The following is a 24922-nucleotide window of genomic DNA, read 5'->3' on the forward strand; positions in this document are numbered from 1 at the left end:
GGCAGAGGGTGAGGGATTGACTTTTCCTGTGGTAACTGGCTGCAAGTTTAAAGAGCCAGGAAAAGAAGGAAAGGGTATCTAAGGATACTTGGGTACAAAGAGAAAGCAATTGCCTAGGGCAGAATTTAAATAAGGTGTGGAGACCAGCACCCAGCTCACACAGGCTCCCTGAGGGAGCACAGTAGAGGTGATGAAGGAGAAACTGGCTGGAATTTTCCTGCATTTGTGTCGGGCATGATGGAGAAGCATCTGCCCTTATCATTTAGTTCTGTGTACTCCTGGCCTGACACCTCCACTCATTTACTACTTACTAACATGGTTTTCAAACTGGGATCCCTGAAGCCCCTCAGGCCAGGCTGTCAAAATAGCCTACACTATATCCTGCACACTTATTTGGCTTTCCTTTCAATTTTTTAGGATGAAAGTGTTCCACTGCTTAAAATAAATTTAGCCGCCAAGAACAATTCATTATTTGTAGCAATCGACAATAAAAAATAAAGAAAATTGAGTTTTGCCTTTGCCAGCAATTCCTGCCACTATATTTTACTCCTCGTCCTTTCTATTGGCCTCTGGCCCCTCGTTTCCTCTGATATCACAGATAAGGGAAAACACTAATTTCAATGAAATGATGATGAGTGATAATATTGGAGATATCTATGGTAGTTTTATTGATATTGTTATAGCCTTACCAGGTTCATTGCCTGCTTCTCAAGAGGAACCACTACACCAAGACAGCAGGTGTTGCAACAAGAAAGTGTTTAATAGCGCAGGTGCCATGCAAGGAAATGGGATGAAGTTCTCAAATCCATCTCCTCGAGAATGGGGGAGAAAGGATTTTTAAAGATCATTTGGCGCCGGAAGGGATAGGCAATTGGGTCTGCTAATTGGCTGAGTTTGGAGCAGAACCATAGGGGTGCAGAAATTGTCTTCTTTGCTGAGCTGGTTCTTGGGAGGGAGTCACAAGACCCGTTGAGTCAGCTCCTTGGTATGAGCCACTGGTCTGGGTGGGCCAGCTGTTCCACCAGATTGCAGGGTCTGGAAGATATCTCAAAAGCTAACTTTAGATTTCACCAGGGTGATGTTATCTATGGTAGCAATGAAGAAAACTAAGAATCTTTATGACCATCAGCTATATGACTCCTTTGTAGTAAACAATTATAGGAAAGCAAGCTAGGGAACAATGGTTGGTTTTATATATCCGTATCTATATCTATCCATATCCACACATATTTCCCCTACCACAGTTCCCACCTTGTGGCCCTGTATTAATTTTATAAAGGGCAGTTTCAATATGATAATAGAATCGTATATTACTTATGTAGTATTACAAGCCTTTACAATTTATAGAGATACAAAATGCCCTGTGTGAATCCAGATATAGATTCTTATTATATGAGGAAAACCCTGAAAATGCAAGAGTTTTAAAACTCTATATTGTATTAGTTGAATTTAGTTTCATTCCTAAAATGTAAGTTTTTTCCTACTTCAAAGGATCATCAAAATGTTCAAGCAGTGAACAAGACTTAAGCATAGGAATATTTTTGTATAAATGGATGAAGGCATTAAATATTAAACATAAGCGTATCTATGGGCTCAGAAAGTAAACCTTAGCACACACCCACAAATTTATGTGCATTTTAAATGTAGTTCTTTGAAGAAAAATTTTTACTTGCCCTTGCTCTTAATGTTTATCCCATTTCTGCGTAGTTGCATTGAAGGTCCATGTAGCCTTTATGGAAATTTTAATCTGTATATAAAACAAAATTGACTCCCTTTTGGTCTTTTAAATAGATATTTAAAAAAACTGGGAGTTTAAACACATAACACTTTACCCTCTCTTGTTGAAATTAATGTCTTGTAAACTTATCTGTAAGTTTGACCGTTAAACCTAAAATAATGTAAGAAGAAATTTTGGAAACTTTTAAGGTTTTTTCCTTTGGTTTGTTGGTTGATTTTGCATTTTCTTTCATATCTGGAAATGGATATTACAAAAAGTCTACTTTTAAAAAAGTCTTAAAATTCTCTATGGTTCGAAACATGATTCAAATTTTAAAGCCTCACAGTTATAACCTCTCTGGATGATCCCTTTCTCACTGGTCCAGTGAGATGCTATAGGAAAAAGTCAATAATGATCGGAAAGCAGTATCTGAGTCATTCTTCTAGAAATTCACAGTTTGTATTACCAAAGAAAAAGAAAGCCTGGGGTAACCTGTTTAACCTAGTTTAATAAAACAATTTTCCAACTTACCACAGAACACTTTTTGTTAAAATTATGTTTAACACGTATTAGAATCCAACAAATGAGTGTTTGAAGATCATCCTTTGGAAATACTTTTATGGCAATACTAGATTTTCATTGATTGAAAGAACAGTGCTCTGCATTGGATCGAGTTAAAAATAAATTATTTAATAAGATTCAAAGTTAATTTATTTCCTATCACATTATCTTCACAATTTTAGCTCTCTATCAAATATGTCTGTATTGCTGACAAAACCCTATTGCCAAAGTGGGTTTTTTAAACTTGGCCTCTGATTTTTAGTACAGTGTTAGTTAAAATTGTAAATGTTAAATTTGGGGAGAAAGTCAATAAATACCTTAATCTATGTAATTATTCTCAGAGTTTGTTATTTTGATTGAATAAGTAAACTATAGATAACAGCTGCTTACATAAATAAGTTTATTTATTTTCTTTCTTAACAAAATATATATCCAAAAGTGCAATACAGTTCTCACACGAACTACCTGGAGTTAGGCCAAACTTCACAGGTTAAGGGCCCAGTACACCAGAAGACTGCTCTCACTTCAGGCACAGCTGCAAGTTCAGGGGTCCCCAACCAACCTTACTTCTGACAAGCTGGTTATATATTTGTGGGTTCCCACTACTGCCTCAGGCTCAATAATTCACTAGAATGACTCACAGAACTCAGAAAGGCACTATACTTACCATTGCAGTTTTATTACAGCAAAGGGACACAAATCAGAACCAGGCAAATCAGACAGGTAGGTGATGTCGGGGGTTCCAAAACATGAAATGTCTGTATTCTCTCCCCATGGGGTCAGGAGGTCTCCCTCACAGCACACTGGTGTATATTACCAAACAGAAAGCTCACCTGAGCATTGGTGACCACAGTTTTCATTGGGGTTTCATTACATAGGCTTAATTGATTGGATCATCAGACATGTGGCTGAACTCAATCTGCCTCTCCCTGGAGGTCTGTTAGATATTGTGTGGCTCAAAGCTCCAACTCTCTGATCACCCAGTTGGTCTTTCTGGTGTGATCAGCCCGCCTCCTGAGATATCTCTTTAGCATAAACTCACATGCAGTTCAGGAGTCCACCATGAATAACAAAGACATCCTATCACTTTATCACTTAGGAAATTTCAGTGCTGAGAGGCCTGCCTTCCAGGAACGAGGGACAACAGCTAGCCAAATTCTTTATTGTACTACAGAAAGCTCAGGTGATAGGTATATCAAAATCCTAGACTTCTCCACTATGCAATTCTGCCATATAACAAAAAAAACACTTGTACCCTAAATCAATTTAAACAAACAAACAAAAGCAAAAAGAAGTAGCTTTGATAATGAACTTGTATGTAGATATACCTAAATGATCTGAATGAGTCTGGTCATTAAGTGAGCTTCCAATATTGAAATAACAACAGTAACAAAACCTCACAGCCATTCACACTGATGTTGAAATTTTCTATAAGTGCAAACCTCTATAAATCTATAAAACAAACTAACAAAATTAAAGTTAAAACAATACTTTATTGTAATTATGTAAATTTACCTGGGTACTTCACCATGATAATTAATTGTCTGAAATTTATTCATAACTTTTCATCTATTGAATATGTGAGTTTGGGTAGAATATTGGAATATAGGAGTTTGTATATATAAATATTAGTTTGGTCTCCCCAGGTTATCAAATTACCAGTTTTTAATATATATAATTGTTAAAGAATATTTTGTCCATTTGGGAAGTTTTTACAAAATGATTTTTTTTTTTAATTTTTTCAAGCCCACAAGGACCACCATAGATAAAAGTTTAATTAAATTTTCTCATTCCTGGTTGCAGTCATTGCGTATAATTCACATTTAAGTAGGAGAGATTTTTGAGGTCGCTTTTGAGATTAATCCAGATGTTTCAGATAGAGTGCCAAAGTTACTCATTCACACTGTTGTAAATCAGAACCAACCAATATTTTCCATCTGCTTTCAAAAGGAGTTCTTTAATCCATCAACAGTGCTCCTTTCAACAGCACAATTTAGTAATTGTGAAGGTTACTGAAATCCACTGTATCTGCACATTCATAATTCAGATGAATGCGGTGCTCGGATATATCTCAAAGACAGTATGTCCTCTGCTTGCCACTTTAAGCCTGCTAGTATTTCATATTCATCTCAACCTGAAAGCAGCAGTCAGAACAGATACAGAATACCAAAAATATGATCAGAAGTCAGGAGTTTGATTTTTCCAAGTGTCAAATTCAGTGTTAAACTGTAAAAAGTTTTAATATCCTAATTGTGAAGTCATTTATTTTATTCCATCATCCTCAGAAACCATAAATTGCTACTAGATGCCAGCAGTTTATTTAGCCTTAAAACACTTCAAATGTTTCTCTATCTTTCCATCCCCCATGATTGTTTGGTGTTAATTGCCCTCAAAAATGATCTTAGCAGAAAAGGCAGGGGAATGCTTATCTAGCAGTTCACTAGTAGCATTAAGGATTTTAATGGTGCTAGATAAACATGACAGGCAATTATTGAATGTTGTCAGACACTGGAAAATAAAAATGAGATGCTAGGCAATATACCCATTTGCAGTTTTATCTTTATCTCAGTTTCTAATTTGTATCTTTTAACAGTTTAATAGATTGAGTTTTATTTGAGAGATGTTTTCTGGAATATGCTATTGGAAAATCAGACATAAAAGTTTTATATCTCCTTTCTTAATAATACAATGCAAATCAGTGTAAAGTCATACACATTAAACCTCACTAATGCCATAATATTTCAACAGATAAAATGGAAAGAAAGAATTTCCATTTATCTGTTACTCTGTAAAGTAGTGCCATGAAAGATCATGTGATTCTATTTTCAATTTTGGTTACTGAATAATAAAAGGTTGAAGGTTTATTTTTGACTGTCACTTTGCATTTTATCAAGGTGGAAAAATGCAATTCTTCTAGAAACACTTTAATAACTTATCATGTTTGGGATACTAATGTCCTTTTGCCAAAGCCATTGACAATATTTGGATATGATTGGGATGAAATTTGTTGTACTTTTATAAATATTGTTAAATAGTTTGGTTATAATGCCATTGATTTGGAAATGACTGCACATTTTTAAGTTTGATTCTGTTTACTAAACTGTTACTTTTTAAAGGAAAACAAATAATTACTAGCCTGATCAGGAATTATATTTTAAGCATCTAGTCCTAGTTAAGATAAATTTATTTACTAATTGTGCTATAAGAAAAAGGGAATGGCATTTGAAATATATTTCAACTCAAAATAGTGAAAGGGGCTTATTTCCCCACCTCAAACCATAATTAAAGTCAAAATGTGATGTTTTAATAGATCAATGCAATCTCTTTGAAGAATGGCTATGTTTTTTAAAATTTCAGTAAGCACTATTGCAAAGTACTCCTTCAATTATTTATTGGACTTTCCTCTGAATCATTATCAATATTCCAATATCAGAAGTACATTCAAAACTTAGCATTGGCATCTTGTTTCTACCTTCAGTGTCTCACATGTCTCACAACTGAAAAAACCCCAACTGGCACATCTGCCCCCCATAAGATTATCTGGGACTAATCCCCCCTTTTGAAAACTCTTTCATTGTATCCTGCTCTTCATACCAAATTTGCAATCCCATTTTTTAAATGTATGTTATTCTTCACTTACAATAAGGTTATACCCTCTGACTCATCAATTTCTCTTGTAGGAATACACCCAACAGAAATGTATACATATGTTCACCAAAATACATGTTCTAGAAGGTTTATAGCAGCACTGTTAATAACATCCCCATTTGAAAACTACCCCTATGCTCACCAATAATAGAATGACTAAGCCATAGTATATTCATACAATATAGTGCCACACATCAATTAGATGAATCTCGTATCACAATGTAGACTGAAAGAAGGCTAGCACAAATAGGTATACACTATATGATTCCATTTACATATAATTTTTTAAAAGTAAAACCATTCTACATTGTGAGAAGTCAGGATGGTGGTTGCCCTTGTAAGAAAGGATAGTGACTAGAAGGAGACACAAAGGAGAGTTCCAAAGTATAGGTTTCATGGGTGTGTTCAGTGAACTTTATGCTTATGAAAGTTGCACTTTTGTGTATGGAGACTAAATTGAAAGTTTAAAACCAATGATGCATATCTTTGATGAAACGATAGGAGATAATATGTAGAAAGATATGCCACAAATCCTTTTCTCTTCCAGACTTTCCTGGTTCTACCTGTGTCTTACAATTGTGTTCCCCAACTTCAGTCTTATAAACTCTCACACCCACAAATGAGTACAACTGAAACTGGTGAAACCTGAGTAATCTCCATGGATTGTCTCAATATCAGTATCTTGGTTGAAATCATATTTTTGTCACCATTAGGGAAACTGGGAAAAGCATACAAAGAACCTCTCTCTATTATTTCTTGCAGTTGCAAGTGAATCTATTAATACAATTAGCCTGAGTTTTAAAAGTTCAATTAATAAAAAAGAGGGAGAGCTTAATAAACACAAGAAAATATATGAATTTCTAAAAATCAAATCCTATCCCAGGTGAACTCTATCAGAATGTCAGAGGCTGGTGGAAGCCTATATTTTTAACATGTGTCTCAGGTAATTTATGATTAGGCAAGGCTAGAAAATGCTGGATAGTAAATTGGCTAGCATTTTAGCACTGTTTCAATCAAGGACAGTTTGGACACAAATTTATAGATTAAATTTGCAATTTGGGTTTAAAGGTGGTCTGATTTTCCTGTAATTAAAGAAATCGATGCCTATTGGTTCTTTTTTAAATCTATTAAATACCTAGAGTAAAAGGAATAAAATACTTAGGAATAAATATAACACAATAAGTTCAAGACTTGTACACTGAAAACCACAAAACATCATTGAAGGAAGTTAAAGGAGATCTAAATCAATGGAAAGAAATGCCATGTACCTGGATTAAGATGACAATACTTTCAAAGTGATCAATGGATGTGATGTAACGGTTCCTATCAAAATCCTAGCTACCTTTTTTTTTGTAGAAATTGACAATCTGATTCTAAAATGCATATAGACATAGAAGGGATTCAAAATTGCCAAAACTGTCTTTAAAAATAAGGACTAAGTAGAAAGACTCACAATTGCTTATTTCAAAACTTACTACAAAGTTATAGTAGACAAGACAGTACTGGCATAAGACTAGACATAGACATAAATGGAATGGAATTTAGAGTACAAAAACAATTACATTTATAGTCAATTGATTTTTAACAAGAGTTCCAAAACAATTTAATGGGGACAGAATAGTCTTTTTAACAAATGGGTTCAGATAACTCAATAGCCATATGCAAAAGAATGAAGTTGGACCCCTACCTTTCATCATACACAAAAATTAACTCAAAATAAAAAATATACATAAATATAAGAGCTACAACTATAAACTTCTTAGGAAAAACCTTGGTATAAACCTTTATGACCTTGGATTAAGTAATGATTTCCTAGATATGATATCAAAGCACAAGCAACCAAAGAAAAAATAGATAAATTGGACTTCATTAACAAAACTTTTGCTCTTCAAAGTATACTAAAATAAAAAGATAAATAACAAATTTGACAAGGCTTTGTAAAAATTAGAACAGTCATACATTGCTGGCAGAATGTAAAATGGTGCAGTCATTTTGAAAAACAGTTTAACGTCTCCTGAACAAGTTAAATACAGAGTTGCCATATGACCAAGCAGTTCCACTCCTAGGTATATATTCAAGAGAACTGAAAATTTTTATCCACATAGAAACTTGTATCCACATGAAAAACATTCCTTAGCAGCATTATTCATAATAGACAAAATGTGGAAACAACTCAAATGTCCGATGAACAAATAAACAAAATGTAGCATATCCATGCAATGAAACATTAATTATTCATACAAAAGGAAAGTACTGACACATGCTACAACGTAGATGAACCTTGAAAACATTGTACTAAGTGAACGAAGCCAATCATAAAAGACCACATAATGTTTGATTTCATATATATAAAATGTCCAAAATAGGCAAATTCATAGAAACAGAATGTAAATTAGTGGTTGGCAGGGAATGAGGAAAGGGAAAATGAGAAGTGATTGTCAACAAATAGAAGGTATTTTTTAAGGTAATAAAAATGTTCTAAAATTAGATGGTGGTGATGATTGCACAACTCAGCAGATATACTAAAAGCCAAAACATAAGCTGATTTTCATGGTATAAGAATTATATCTCAAGAAGTTTTTAAATGTACCTGAGTTTTCTAGTGTAAATTGTTTATGTTATAATCATCTTCAAAATCATGTTTCTGCTGTTGAGATAAAATGGTAAGGCAGAGTGTTTTCTTGTATCAGAAACGACCTCTTTCCACAGTCAGAGTATTACGGAGGACAGCCATGCATTTGATTCTTCACTAGAGGAATTTTGTTTTTCCACATATTTGCCTTGAGAATAATAATGATAAGCTAATATTATGAAATGCCAAGTTAGTAGTAAAGGACTATTCAAGGCAAATGCTCCTGTTTTCCAAAACAAATATGTAGACTGTAAATTTAACCATCTGTGTGATTTAATAGAATGAGCACTAGACTAGACCTTAGAAAACCTTGCCCCATCTCTTATTGAGTGACATTGGACTTGTCAATCATTTCTCTGCATTTGTTTTCTTCTCTGGTCGTTAGAATATCAATATTTACACATTTATAAGATTTTCAAGAGAATCAAATGGATACAAGATATGAAGGTGCTTTGAAACTGACAGCACTGTAAAAATATGAGGCATTATTTATATAACATCTCTCATCTTTCTTCTTCAGTCTTGATTTTCAAAGAAGGGGAAACATAAGGTGCTAAGTTAGATGGTTCCTTTTGTATATTGATTGAAAGGGGCTGGCTTTTCTTCTAGAGGAAAAACATTGCATGGACTCAGAACCCTGAACTTATATGACATTAACAGATAGGGGTTTATAGAAAACTATGTTATAATTTTTTTAATATATCATTCTGGCAGCATGAGAATGATATGGTAGCAGACAGGTTATTGTCAATTAAACACGAGCTGTCAGAAAGTCAGAAATGTTTAAATATGGTGAGCATGAATCCTAAGCAGATCATATGGCAGCTGCTCAGCTGTTATTTTAACAGAGTCGTCATATGTGCGTGTCATTTTCCCGCAGAATTTAATTTGAGTCCCTAACAACGGAGACACCTCTGCATTTGCATGCTGCTGTCAAGTCAGACTTGGAACCTCTAAATGAGCTAGAATGGTGGGTGGCAGTGGGAGAGTGACAGGTGGGAGAGATGGTTCTTGTCTCATTTTCCTGCACACAGGTTACATCGAAGAGGCCTGCATCATCCCCTGCCCCTCAGACTGCAAGCTCAGTGAGTGGTCCAACTGGTCGCGCTGCAGCAAGTCCTGTGGGAGCGGCGTGAAGGTTCGCTCCAAATGGCTGCGGGAAAAACCGTATAATGGAGGAAGGCCTTGCCCCAAACTGGATCATGTCAACCAGGTATTTTCCACCACTGAGCATATCAAGATAATTGTTGAGATTCGCAATGATCTGTATTTTTTTTTTCCTCTAAAATGGAGCAGGGTAAATAATAGCTCCTGAATAAAAAATTTCACCCATTGTATTTTTAGAATGCTTGAGTAAATACATGTGTTATTAAAATCCCACATTAGATATATTATCTATGTTTTCTCTGGAGATTCAGTACCTTGCAAGTGTATGAATATTAATATAATTCAGTGTAGAGAAAAATGACACCTATCTTTGAAATAATGTCAAGGTATTTAATCTGTCATAAAATTGTATCTAATTTGTAGGCTGAGATTATCTCATTCTTACAGCTCCCCTAAACTCTCAGAAAAGATATCCCACTTACCGACTAATTAAATTAAAATCAAAGAAAGTATGTGGGCTTGGGTCTAAAATTAGGAAAAATATGCTGTTTATATGTCTAAATTTGTTTGCTATAAAATAAATTGAGGAAAAGGAAATATAAAGATGGCCTCAGAGTTGCTCTAAGTATGCTATCAATTTAGTCATTGGTCATTTTCAATTTTATTTGGAACTTTATTTGACTTTGGATGCATGCTTCCTTAGTTACCGTTAATAGTTGTTACTTGTGTTCTATTGGAGATAGAAAGTAAAAAGGCTAATGAGGGAATCGTGATTGTTTTAAATGAAATGTAATGTATCAGACCATTATTATCAGGTTTGGCCTCCATGTAAATTAACAAAGAATGAACTTCATATACGATGGGTAGATGTTCAGTTGTATATTCGAATTTAAGTCACACTCAAATGAACAAAGTCCTTAAATATGTAGAAATGTTTCATTCATACACATAGACTAATTTTAATCCCCCAACATTCTGCTTACCAGTACACATACTTGCCTTCCTAAATTAACCTAACTTTGTTCATAAAACACTTTAGAGAAAAGCAGAAAGAACTTTTTAATAAAATAAAGATGAGACAGAGAATTAAATTTCATAGAAAGTACTCTCAAAGAATTTCAATTTTTCCAAAGTGAAGTTGCTGAATTTATCGTTTAAATGCAACTGAGATTGAATAATGTACTCCACTGCTGCCACCTACTGGTAATTTAGCTTCCCTGTCATAGAGCATTTTACCTTCCTAAGATGCTAGTGAATTTCCCAAGAAGATAATTCAGTTCCATGATTCTGGTTATATGATTGTAAAGCAGAATAACTAAACCAAAATGTTTATAATACAAAAGAATATTTCTCTACAAATTTTAAAACCTGGAATTTCCAGTAACAAATTTAAATTTTAATAAATTATGATCTACAGTCCTAATACAGAGAAATTCTACATATGTTCATACCCATTTCACTTTAGGGTATATGTGTACACCAAGTTAGGTATGCAGTTAAAATAGGCTGTGTTGCCTTAGCATTTTCTTTAATGGTTAGTTTCCAAAGGTTCAAGACCTTGTGTCAAATTGTTTTTGTTGTGAAAAGTCTTTAGTCTAAACAATTTCTCTGTCACTTTCCAACTCTGATATAATCTGATACAGAGTTTGATAGGGACATTTCTGTACTTTTTAATCAGTTTACTGGGGGATTATTAAGACATTAACAACTAAAAAGATCAAAACTAAAACAAGACATCATCGACTTTTGAACATCTGACTTTGTGTATAAATGTTCCACATAAAAACAGAAATTACTATAGAGATTTATGTGTTAGTAAAATATTTAGGAAAAGTAAAGAATATGCAAAGTTTTATGTTATTGTTAACAATTATAAATCACATAGATTTTTACTGCAATTATACATTCCTCAATAAAATAACCAGTGACCCATTGGCTTGAAAATAGTCTCCAAAGGTCCATTTTCCAGTTGAGAAAGAAAATCCTAAAATCCTCATTTTCTACAAAACAGATGGATCAATTGATTAAGATCAATCAATGGATAGATCCATTGCTAGATAAATAATAGTCCATTCACAAGTTGGATCACAAGTTATTTTCAATATATATCAATTCCCCATGTTATATAATTTGAGGTCAATTCAGTTTTCTAACATTTTTTCATCCTGCAAGCATTTGTGTATCTTACTTAAAATGTTATAATCCTTTATTCAAAAAAGTAGGCTTTTGTATATGGATAATAATATTTGAAACTTACTGCACAAGTTCTTCTCATAATATACTGATATTTTTATTTATCTTTGGTTCTTTCCCTTTTCTTCATTCCTGTTGAACACTACCTCAGGCACAGGTAAGAACTCCTAAAGCTCATAGTTTTTAATTGAATGCTTTAAAAAAAAAATTCTGATTTCTGAGAATGTTTTCTTTTTCCTGCTATTGTCTTTTATGTTTTACAGGAAGAAAATATCACATTTTCCATTAAATTTTTTTTTTTTCTGTAGCTGTTCCCTTTTTATTTCCTAGCACAGTCACCTGCATTTCGTTATTTTAATACCAAGGCCTGAGATGACAGAGTGGGGAGAACAAGCTTCACTACACTAACCTTGACAAGGCAATGACACCCCTTATTAAAAAATTCTCACGCTTTTCAGAGGGAGAGGGAAATGATGGGCTGAAGGTGGGCTGAAAATGGGTGGGTGGAGATTGTTCTGAACTCGTTTGTATTCACTTCAATTTAGGAGATTAAAATGAAAGCCATCAAGGGCTGGGCACGGTGGCTCAAGCCTGTAATCCTAGCACCCTGGGAGGCCGAGGTGGGTGGATCGCTCGAGGTCAGGAGTTTGAGACCAGCCTGAGCAAGAGTGAGACCCCGTCTCTACTAAAAATAGAAAGAAATTATCTGGCCAACTAAAAATATATAGAGAAAAAATTAGCCGGGCATGGTAGCACATGCCTGTAGTCCCAGCTACTCGGGAGGCTGAGGCAGTAGGATCGCTTAAGCCCAGGAGTTTGAGGTTGCAGTGAGCTAGGCTGACGCCATGGCACTCACTCTAGCCTGGGCAACAGAGTGAGACTCTGTCTCAAAAAAAAAAAAAAAAAAAAATGAAAGCCATCAAAGGATTAGGGAGGATAGCATTGTCCCTTCCCTATCAGTTGTAGAGTAAAGAATGTTTTACGCAGTGCTATTTAGTCCTGTTTTAACATAGCACCCAAATGTGAGTGTGGTCACTTACGGCAATCATTGCAGAATCTGATTCCAACAGTGCATATTTTTTATTTCCATTTGGGATAGGTCCACTGTATTCATTTAACTTGAGTTTTCAGTCCACTAAAATTGACACCAATTTTAGAATGGCTCCAAAGGGCTATTTAAATCTATATGTTCCATAATTAGTTATATTTAATATAAAACATTTATATACTATAGTTTCTCTGTGTGTGAGTATGTGTGTAAAATAGAAAGTAAAGTTTCACTATCATAGATTATGAAAATATTTTAAGAGATTTTTCTTTCATGGTTGAGCCAGCTTGGTTGCAGTGGATTATGGGCCATTTATTTCCTTTATTTAGTTATTCTTCTCGTAGAGAAAAGAGCGTAATTGGTTCATTGTTCTAAAAATCCTGAAACCCTAGCATGCTACCCAAAACGTGTGGCTTGTGGACACCAGAGCACTGAAAATTTGCTTTGTTTCATGTGGCCCTCATTTCTTGGTGCTGTAGCTATGTAATGAGACCACTTTCAGATTGCCTCCAAGCCCTAAATGATTGAGGATTAATTTTAAGATGGCTTTAGTTTTGTATTTTTTATCTTTTAATTTAGCTTTCTATATGAAACACAAGAAAAATAAATCCTCATTCTTAAACATATTTATCTGGAAAAGAGGTCAAGTTATATTTATGAAGAAAACAGCTATGTTTTTGTGCTCATCGAATTCATCCATTCCCCCCTTCATTCATTTATTCAACAAATCTCTACTGAGTGCCTAGCATATGAGTGCCCCTGAGCTAAGTATTGAAAACACACAAAACTGTGAACAAGATAAGTGGGCCAGAAAATTACAATACAGTGTGGAAAGGGCCAGCACAGGAAGATAGGTAATGTATCTATTGTGGTCCAGTGGGTCAGATCTATACTTGCAACATACTGGCAGAGCAACAGACTACAACAGGGTTAGCCTCAAGAGATTTCTATTGCTATTTTAGAATAATGAGCAATAAAGGAGAGAAGTGGAAGTAACTTACCAATGAAGTAACGATTGTTGTGGTGTGAGAGTCTTGCCACTCGCTCTCATGGGATTCCCTGAGATCACTAAGACCCATATGTGTTTCAGGTGTATGAGGTCGTCCCATGCCACAGTGACTGCAACCAGTACATATGGGTCACAGAGCCCTGGAGCGTCTGCAAGGTGACCTTTGTGAATATGCGGGATAACTGTGGAGAGGGCGTGCAAACCCGAAAAGTGAGGTAAGACCAATCCTAACTACACAGAGAAGCAAGACACACAACCATCTCCCAATTTCACCTGTGCTGACATGAGCACTCACTCCTCCCCAGTTCTCTGATTAAAATTGTCTTCAGTTTTGTTTTTAGGGCTTCTGTTCATGGAAAACTTTAAGAGGATGTGCTTCAAGTAGCAGTTTATAATATTCTGGCCTTCTGATTTAGGAAGCTTCACTTCAGGATACTCTGGAAGAGAGGGAACATTATATTGAATCTGAGCTAATGCAGAATTTTAACCCCAATATCTTTTTTTCTTAAGGGCCAAATACATTTCTAAGTGCATTTTTAAAATGATCTATTTAAAACCCTTGCTCCTTTGTACCAAACTGGCTAACTTTGAATACTCTCATCTCTTCTGGGGAGTCTTCCCTGAAACCCCTGGCTGGTTCTTGCCTCTCACTTCTTTAGCTACACTGCCCAGTAGAGTAGCCACTAGCCACATCTGACTCCAACAGTGTCAAATTAAATTTAAACTAATTAAGATTACATAGAACTAAAAATGCATCTCATCAGTCACAATAGCCGTATTTCAAGTTCTCAGTAGCACTTGAGAGTATAGAAATTATAATGAAGAACTGTTTTATTTTTTAGCTTTCCCTTCAATTATCTGTATACAGTACAATTATCTATTTCCTTTTGCTTTGTAAATAGATACTCAACATTTCCAAACATATTCTAAACACAGTAACTTTTCAGATCCATTTACATTTTCAGTAAACATCTTTAATGCAAATAGAGAAAAGAGAAGGTCAGTATTGATTGTGATCTCTGATCATGTAATAATGTTCTTGTTTGTTACTGATTGAGTAGTACACCTCCCTAACCTTATCCTCTGCTAATTAAGATCAAAATGTCCTGCTTCAATGCAAGCATTGGGTGACATTTCAGGGTAGATGAGTCTATAAAAGAGCAGGTTTAAATGTATCCAATAACATTCTTTCTCTTTTAAGATGATCTGGCCTATCAAGGAGTGGGTGGTAGAACTGGTTTGCACTGGTAGGAAGGAATGTTTTTTTCACTGACATTTTTTAGAATTGCCAGCACATGATGATAAAAACAGATAGATTTAGTTACTGTTATTGTTGCTTTTTAATTCTCTGCAGACAATGCACCCTCTCACTGCCACACCTCTGGAGGGCCTCTGCTCCACCTGTTACCTCCAACTTGATTCTATGCTATATATTTCTAATACAGTTCAGTTTTCTCACAGAATAATCCTTGCTCCTTAGAAAGAAGAAAGGCCAAGAATTTGAAAAAGGCAAATGGATTTGAAGTGCCTTCCTTTGGGCTGAGAACTTGATCCAAATATTTATTCTGTATCTAGGGTGATTTCTAAAATTGTTAACACCAGATAAGATAAATAAACCCTATAAATATTCTGAATGCCAACAGTAAGGATTTTTTTTAGCAATTGTGGCACATCCAAGCAGTGGAATTCAAATGTAGTCAATAATAATGTGTCTTAGAAAAATAGTTAATGACACAAGATGTTCATAATATATTGTTGATTTTTTAATGGTATAAATAGTAGATAAAGTTTGCTCTTATTTTATAAAAAGAAAATGTATGCCTAAAATAATAGTCTGTTAAAAAATTTAAAAACAAATAAATATAGTCTGTTAAGAGTGGTTATCTCTTAGTAATGAAATTATGTGAATTTTTATTATTTCTTCTGATTTTCTTAAAGTGAATATGTTACTTACATAATACAAAATTAAAGAAAGAGAAAAGTCTTTGAAAATGAATATTTATGTATGTAACTACTTAATAGAGTATTGGACATCTGTTATTAACTCTGGATCAATAGGTAATTTTACAAGTTAATCCTTATACATTGTGTCAGTACCTATCATGAATGTGATCTTTTCATAGCAGCAAATCAAACTTTAGAGCACTGAAATGCTCTGTCTGCCCCATGTGCTCTTTAAGCTCCTATCAACAGAACATTTTTAAAATGCTGTTGAAGGTAGAGCTTTTTCCTGGTAAACTAAAATTCTCCCAAAGAGATTCATAATTTGAATTTTTCTTTCAATAACAAAGTTATACAAATATCTACCTCTGCATATTTTTGTGATTGCTCTTTATGATTTATCCAGTATACAAAAAAAAAAAAAATGCAGAGGTAGGTATTTGTATAGATTTTTTTTTTTTTTTTAGGCCACAAACCCAATTAAGAGCACAATTTTCCAGTCTCTGAATGTATCCCACAGGGAAGGGACATTTCTCTTAAATTCAGCAGCACTGTATAGAAAGGTGACTCTGCAGAGTAGGTTTGTGAACGTCCTTACTGATTGTAAATCCCTGCAAAAAGTTGGGATTCCAGGTGTAACTGGGAATGTAATTCAACTGACATTTTAAAACATTGCAATAGGTTTGAGAGGCTTGAGAGCTCGAGCCTTCTTTTTCATCTCCTGCAATGCAGTTCTCTTCCCAAACCCCTTAAGTTGGCTGACCTTCTCCAAGTTATAGATGAGAGATAAAGTTTTTCTCTTCCACTGCAGTACTAAACTGCACAGAGAGATGATTAAATATGGTAAAAGTAAAGTCTGGTACTGGTCACGTTAATTAGATTCCCAAGAGATGAATAAAGACCCCTTCATCATGGCATGCAGTAGAATAAAATGGAATTTAAGGTTTGAGTTTATTCTATTAAAAAGAAAACTAATAATTTTTAAAAAAGGTCAAGATATAGGAAGATCCTAAAAACCACATTTAGAGAATTTATGCCATTACAGTTATAATTGTCTTTTCACTTTTGGATTTCTTTTAAGGTTAGCAGCAGATGGGAGGCTAAAATTACTTTTAAAATCATAGAACAAATTGATAAGTGCCTCTAGTTATCTTCAAAAACGCTTAATGAAGCCTCTTACTTAGAGATTTCAGTATGCCTGGTCTTTCACTATATATAACTCAGCTCTACCTTCTCTATGGAATACATCACTTTTTTGAGAAGAAAAAATGCATTATATGCCAAAATTGCAACCCCTCTATGAATCTCTTTGAACCAATCCTCATTAGCTTCTGCCTCATTTGAGTTTCTTCCTTTCAGACATGCAGAGTTTACATACACAGTATATGTAAATGTATCTTATATTTAAAGTTTATGATCATGCATGCAAACATATATTTTTAAATCATGCAGAAGCACTACAGATATTTGGGGGAGGCAGAGATCCTTTTAAGTCACCATTTGTGGAGAATTTTATTCATTAGATACAAAGCTTCCTCCTCCCCACTCCTATAATTACATCTTAACGAGAACCACCTGTTCTATGGGTTAGCCGTTATTCTAATTGTCCTGGTTTCTTCATTTCTAGAAGATATGTGTGTTTTCTGGAAGATATGTATGTTCTCTTCTAGGTGCATGCAGAATACAGCAGATGGCCCTTCTGAACACGTGGAGGATTACCTCTGCGACCCAGAAGAGATGCCCCTGGGCTCTAGAGAGTGCAAATTACCATGTCCTGAGGACTGTGTGATATCTGAATGGGGTCCATGGACCCGATGTGCTTTGGTGAGATGATTGTACTATTTTATTAGTGTAGAGCTTACTTAATTTCTTTTTTTATACCAACAAAGCAAAGGCAAAAGAGCTTACTTAATTTTTTACCACTGAAGCTTTAAAGATATTATTAAGGAAATATAAGGTTAATGTAAAATCTGCCTGTGTGCCATATTTACCAACACATAGTGTGTTTTCTTGGTCTCTTCATTCTCTAACTGAGCCATTTAAAGTCAGCAATGTTTCCTCTCGCAGAGGAACAGTTGGACCTCTTGTGAGCTTCATGCTCCTTCCAACCCATCCTCCTATCCAGGCACAAAAGGCCTTCGGTTTGCCTTATAAATACTCAGCATGTTAAGAAACTGCAGTGGCGATAACGATTCCCTCCAGGTAAAAGGGAAAATGAGTGACTGCTAGTAAAAGTACGTTAATAGTGTCAGGTTATTGTCATTCCTTGCTTTTTGCCCAGTCCATTTTATTTAAATGGAAGGAATAATCTTTCACACAGTGGGGGTACTGCAGCAGGAGTATTAACACTAAAAAGAAAAAGGTCCCCGGTAAGAGACTGGGTAGAAAGAAGAAAGCTGCGCGTCAGTGAATCTCTTTTTGCACGCTGACTGTGTCCTTTGGGCCTGGAAAGCCAGCTGAGAGTTTCAAATCACACAAAGCTTCTAGATTTCAACAGCCAGCAGGGGCTCTTCCAAGGGACACTGGGAAGAAAGTCACTTAAAACAGAAGTGGCTGCTTACGTAGAACATTTGGCTTACCCTTGGGCACCTTTGAAAAAGTGTATGTTTCAAAAACAGCATTCAAAGCATGGGAAAAATATATATCTAATGTGGATAATTCGTTGAAATACAATATAAAACAGTTTCAAAGAAGAGTATATGGTGTATGTTTTACAAGGAGAAATTGATTTTCCATCTCAATATTAACATTATTAAAGATGCTGATTGGCAGCCAACTGATACAGCAGCAGCAAAACAGAGCTGGCAGTTGACTTTAATACAGGGTAAATTGCAATAAAGAATCAATTGTTTTGCAAGAGCATGCAAGTGATTTTCCATTCTAATTTCATAGCCTCAGGTTTGAAGTTACCCCAAATAGTTGGACTATATTCTGCATTGTCTAACCATGTTTATAATTGTGAGATTCTTACTGTCTCAGATTGTGTTATAAAGAGATTCCATTTTTTATAAAGTAGGCAATATTGAACATTGGCCACTTGTTAAACATATTAACAAGGGTTCTAATAACAGGAACCACTAAACTGGAACTTTGTCCATTTGGTTTCTGTTTTAAATGACCAAGGATAATTATTTTAGAAGAATAATTGAGGCTTTACCATGTTCAAAAGAGAGTTAATGAAATACATTTCATACCCCTGAGAATTTGCCAAAATAAATGTTTGGATGAGAATGAAATTCAACTAATTAAATAATTGTGCTTCTTGGGCTTTATATTTTACCTTTAATTTACCCCGTTTCCTCACTCAGGCCTTCATCAAACAAACACAGATTAAGCATTTTCTGCCTGCCAGGAACTGCATTATGTGTGGAGAACACACAGACGTGAAAAACATAAGTTTCTCTGAGTGCACTCACACCACACTGTAGAAAGGAACAAGGCCTTTATATCATTCACTTTGTATCAGGACAGTATTCCAGTGGTGTGACCAAAGTACAATGGCGCAGAGAAGGAAGAAGCAATTACCTTAGGCCTGAAAAAGTCTAAGGAGGCTTGTCCCTACTTGCTTCCTGTTCTTAGAAACCAAATGTTTTCAGAAGACCATATTCTCTGTAGGAGAGTGGCAAGCCCATCTTTCTAATATGAAATTGTGTTTGTGTGCATGTGTATGTGTGCACTAGAAAAACAAATGTCACTAACACCTAGATAATTATTTAAAATCATCTTTAAATGAGATTTTTTTTGAGGTCCAAGATACTATATATATAAAATATATATTATATTTATATATATGTATTACTAGCATTCCACAATATAGAATATGACCATGTATGTATGTGTTTGTGTAGATGTGAGCTGATATGTGTATTAGTATTTGCCACAAAGCATCTTAAGCACCTTATAGCTAGATGGGACCTCAGAATCTCATCCAACACCTTCGTTTTATACCCAGAAAAACTGAGGTGTAATGAGGTTAACTGCCTTGTCCAAGTTAACCAGTGGCCCAAACGTTCTACCTCCTGCTCCAGTGCTCTCCCTAATAACACTAGCTGCTGTGTGGCTGAGTAGTCACCTTTCTGAGAAGCTGTGTTGTTCTTTTTAAGCCTTGCAATCAAAGCAGTTTCCGGCAAAGGTCAGCTGACCCCATCAGACAACCTGCTGACGAAGGAAGATCCTGCCCTGATGCTGTGGAGAAGGAGCCCTGTAACCTGAACAAAAACTGCTACCACTATGACTATAACGTAACAGGTATGCGGGCAGTCATCTGATCACAGAGGTAAAGGCCACATCCCGTGTCGGTCACCCCCGAAGCGTTCGCGTCCGTATAGCTCATCGCCATCTGTGGGCCTTTTGGACATGCTGCTTATTCTCCCAGAAATCGTTATTTCATAAATAACAGAAATATTTATCTGTTCTATTTTTTCGTAAACATCAAGATATAAAGAATGAAAATATCACACAAACATTAGCCCTTAAAGTAGGTTGTGAATATTTTAAGAGATCCTGTTTAACACATCCTCCCACTTTGGGAAGGTGCAAATAAAAGAAATATTTTTACCACAGGTATCAGCTTTAATGAAAGATATCTTTCTTTTTCAGAAGATGTTTAATTGCTATAATATACTGTGGCAACAGTTCTTGGGGTGTATGGGCAGTTTATAAATGTGAACAGTATTATGTAAAAATGTCAGCAATCTTAAACTTGCCAAGATTCTAAATCGGTGCTATAAAAGGTACAGATAAAGAAAAACACATGAGTATTTTCAGAAAAACAGACTTGTTATAAATTTCATTTTTCCCCCAAAATTTGTTTAATCTCATCAAGGCAAATATTCTAGGAAAGAAAATATTTTATTGGTTCTTCTGATTTGGGACAACATTCCAGCTTACTTTCGAATTTTTCACACTGAAACAAACTCAAGAAATTGCACAATGACACATAATAGTCATATTGTTTTTTTGTTTCTTTTGGTTTCTCTTTTTAATTTCTTTTGATAATACAAAGGAAATCAAGGTTCTCTAGCACATACCATGTTACCCTATAAGAAAAAAGAATTATTTTGCAAAAGACATAAAATTAGAGAATTAAATAAATATAGCCAAAGTGATTTTTGAAATAAGTCAGTGTGCATTTTACTGCACTCTGTATTTAGACAATAAGTGAAATACATGGTGTTTTATTTGAACATAACTACACAGTTAAAGTACCTAAGATTATGATTATTTTGTTAATATAAAAATGCCAAGATTTTAAATTCTACTTTTATTAGGAAAAAAGGTTTTAAGAGACATTGATCTGTAGACCAAAGCCATTTTTACAATATCGCCAAACGGCTAGCTGTCAAGATTGTCAAGTAGACATCTGCCTTCAAGAATAATCCCTGTAGCTATGTGCAACCCCAGCAATTCCATTTGACTCTGGATATGTTCAAAGCTGGGACCCATATGCTCTGCATGTGGGATGATTGATTATGGAGCTTAGGAAGCAGTTGTGAATTAAGTATGGGATTCAGGTCATCAAAGTTTCATTTGAAATCTGTTTCATATGTAGCCTTCTGTTCTGATGGGCTTCATTCCTTTCAGACTGGAGTACATGCCAGCTGAGTGAGAAGGCAGTTTGTGGAAATGGCATTAAAACAAGAATGTTGGATTGTGTTCGAAGCGATGGCAAGTCGGTTGACCTGAAATATTGTGAAGAGGTGAGTGGATGCTGTGTTTTATCTTCGTGAGTAAATTCTTCCCTAATAATTTCAAGTCATGCTGAGCCAAGTGACCTATGCTCCATGCAGCTTACTGCCAGCAGATGTTTTTCTGCACTATTCACAGGCTGTTAAATATGCTCTTGAAAAGAGATAAAGTCCAGTACTACTGATTTCTACATATAATTTCCTGTATTTTGTCCTGCTTGGAGCCCAAAGGTATGCTAATTAGCCTATTCTGAAAGAAATGCTTGGGGAACAATAAGTAATCAAGGTGAATAAAGGCAATAAATCTTAATCAGACTACTCATCATCTTTTGTAATTTGATACGAATTTTGTGTAGTGCCTGGGACACCTGCCAAGATCCATCACTTATTCTTTGTTGCTAAACATTGATCACATGTGGTTGGGTGGCAGATTTTTATATTAGGATAGAATACTCAGCTGTGAGAGTCTCATTACTCAGGTCTGATTAAGAGAGAGCTTGGAATTCAAACAAAGGAATAGAGTCTGCCATTATCTTTTAGGTATGGAGAATTGTACCGGTAATTCTCTAATTGATAAAAGTAACATCTTGGTAACTAGACATGAGCTTCTGAAATGTGAGGAAACATAGCTGTTGGCCTTTCTTGGTTTTCATGAAACACATTTTATGTTGTAATAATTTTGTCCGATTTCCATACCAAAATGGTCCTCACATTCCTGCCAAGTTTTGACTCCCCATACATCTGAGATTCAAGGGTCAAATACCAACCAGATCTGGAATGACCAGAAGGAGCTTATCACATCATTAGAGCTCAGTAGACGTGGTTGCCATGACTTCTGTTTACACATCCTAGGAGTTATTATAAGCCCACAGTAAATCGCGCCAACTCCTAAAGCAAAACTCTAGATAAAAATATTTTAATTCATTCAATATCTTTATCACGTGGACCTAACTTTTAACATTTTTATATCTCTGTCCATGGAAGCAGAGCTTCCTCATGTGCCAAGAACACATCTGTTTTAAACACAAGTTGTATAGTTAATAAATGCTGCCTTCTATAATCTTATAACTTAGTCTATTTGTGCCTTAGATTTAAATAATTAAAAATTTCATACTTGAATCATTTCAGTTTAGAAACTGATGACATTGAAGTGATATTACTATTATAAAAAATAACATTATTATTAATGAGGACTATTGTAGTCATCTACTGGCTGGAGAGCTTCCTGTGATCTACTTCTAGTTGATTAATATATCCCTTTTTTTTGAAAATGCACACATAAATGCCCCCATGGGTCAGAAATAAACATAAAATAAATAGCTCTGAGAGCTTTTTGAAAGCTGAACTGAAACCATACATGACCAGTTTTAAATTATTTCATATGACTAAAGGGCAAAGCTATAAATAGGGTCTTTGATCTGTTAAATAAAGCTTAATTAAAAACTGATTTTTATATTATTTCAATACATTATGTCATTAGTCTTGAGTGGCAATTTGTCTTTAGAATCTTTCCCTTTTGTTTTACAGGTTAACACAAATATATAAAAATAATAATATCCCAAAGATATTTAACTACTGGAAAGTAATTGTGTGTATACTTATTTGTTCCTCATTTAGGGAAATTCAACCAATTTGGAAATTAAATCTACTTTTTTCTATTGGTTATTAAAAATGTTCAAATAATACATAAGTATAGGGAGTTAATGGGCAGGGCCCTCCATTCATCCTCTGCCCTTTTATGATTTTAGCAGTTTGGTGTTTGTCTTTCAGGTATCTTTTTATTTTACTATGCAGCTTTTTTGTTCTACCTTCCTCTCTTCTCTCTCCCCCCATCGACAATATACTCTGGTCATGCCTGTGTGTGAGTACAGACAGATCTCCCTCTGTTCTTTCAGCTTGGCCTGGAGAAGAACTGGCAGATGAACATGTCCTGCGTGGTGGAATGCCCTGTGAACTGTCAACTTTCTGACTGGTCTCCTTGGTCAGAATGTTCTCAAACATGTGGCCTCACAGGTTTGTTTGTACCACAATTAGTATTAGACTAATGACAAGGAATATGAAATAAAATGTCCCCCTTGCTTTAAGTCAAATCAGATAATGTTCAGAAGCGTTGGACTGGGTGTCTTTCTTTCCAAAACCTTTGAGCCTTATTTGTTCCTGGATCTCTTCAGGATACATCACTGTGATGTCTTCTCCCAACAAGATGCATGTTTGCACAACTATGACATATCACTAAAGTTGCATCACTTTATATCCCCTAAAGGAAAAATGATCCGAAGACGAACGGTGACCCAGCCCTTTCAGGGTGATGGAAGACCATGCCCTTCTCTGATGGACCAGTCCAAACCTTGCCCAGTGAAGCCCTGTTATCGGTGGCAATATGGCCAGTGGTCTCCGTGCCAAGTGCAGGTATCAAATCTCAACAAGTTGTATGGAAGCGTGCTTTCTTTATCTGCAGAGACTTGGTTTCAGAAAGATTTTTCAGAACTACAGATGGCAAGCTTCTTCTTAAAGATTTTAGATGCCTTGGTATTTTACCACCATTTAATTAGTTTTGACAACAAATACTCCCTTCCCTGTACTTTCAAAATCATTTAGAGACTGATTCATTTTAATGTAAATTTATTTGCCTGTCTTTGGCTAGAAAACAAATAAATTGTTCAATGTATATTTTATGGCCAGTGCCCTATAGGGCTTCTTCCCTAAGGTTTCAAATGCTTCTCTAACTGTTCATAAATCAAAATCAATGGTGCAGAGATGATTGCAAATCATGAGCTCTGTAATTAATTATTTCTCTTTTCCTAATTAGTTATTTCTTCTTCCATTCCAGGAGGCCCAGTGTGGAGAAGGGACCAGAACAAGGAACATATCTTGTGTAGTGAGTGATGGGTCAGCTGATGATTTCAGCAAAGCGGTGGATGAGGAATTTTGTGCTGATGTTGAACCCATTATAGATGGTAATAGAAACGTGGTTCTGGAGGAAACCTGCACCCAGCCTTGCCCAGGTAACAATAGCAAAACAGAATTCATACTTTGGTGATTTCTTTCTAGGACCAGGGTCAAGATATCAGTTAAGGGATGTCAGCTGTCTTCTTATTCACTGATATCTATGCTAACAGTCAGACGCTGTACCTGTGAGCAAAAGGGATCTCTGCCTTGTTATTGTCAGGTAGGGGTGAAGTCCAGGTCTCCTGTGTGGCCTCTCTTGACACCCCCCTTGAGTTTTAACATCTGCAGGGCATGATAGTTAAGGTCTTATGCCCATGCTCAACAGGAAAAGTATGAAATAAAAGTTGAGAAAATAGGGATTAAAGGTGACCTATTTGGGATTTCCAGAAGGAGAGAATAGAGAAAGAAGGAGAGACAATGTTTAAACACA

At 35.3% G+C, this 24922-nt stretch overlaps 1 protein-coding gene across 1 annotated transcript in view; it reads left to right on the top strand.

Annotated features, from left to right (window-relative positions):
- Positions 1-24922, top strand: part of THSD7A (thrombospondin type 1 domain containing 7A) — a 400790-nt gene that overhangs the window by 360339 nt on the left and 15529 nt on the right. The window contains exons 14-22 of the mRNA XM_069462088.1: positions 9593-9771; positions 12010-12015; positions 13997-14130; positions 17527-17680; positions 19960-20104; positions 21440-21555; positions 23439-23556; positions 23807-23952; positions 24374-24548. Coding sequence (XP_069318189.1) covers positions 9593-9771; positions 12010-12015; positions 13997-14130; positions 17527-17680; positions 19960-20104; positions 21440-21555; positions 23439-23556; positions 23807-23952; positions 24374-24548 — 1173 coding nt within the window. The remainder of the gene's footprint in view (positions 1-9592; positions 9772-12009; positions 12016-13996; positions 14131-17526; positions 17681-19959; positions 20105-21439; positions 21556-23438; positions 23557-23806; positions 23953-24373; positions 24549-24922) is intronic.

This window comes from Eulemur rufifrons, chromosome 29, assembly GCF_041146395.1.
Source record: "Eulemur rufifrons isolate Redbay chromosome 29, OSU_ERuf_1, whole genome shotgun sequence".
In the NCBI taxonomy this organism is placed as follows: Eukaryota; Metazoa; Chordata; class Mammalia; order Primates; family Lemuridae; genus Eulemur; species Eulemur rufifrons.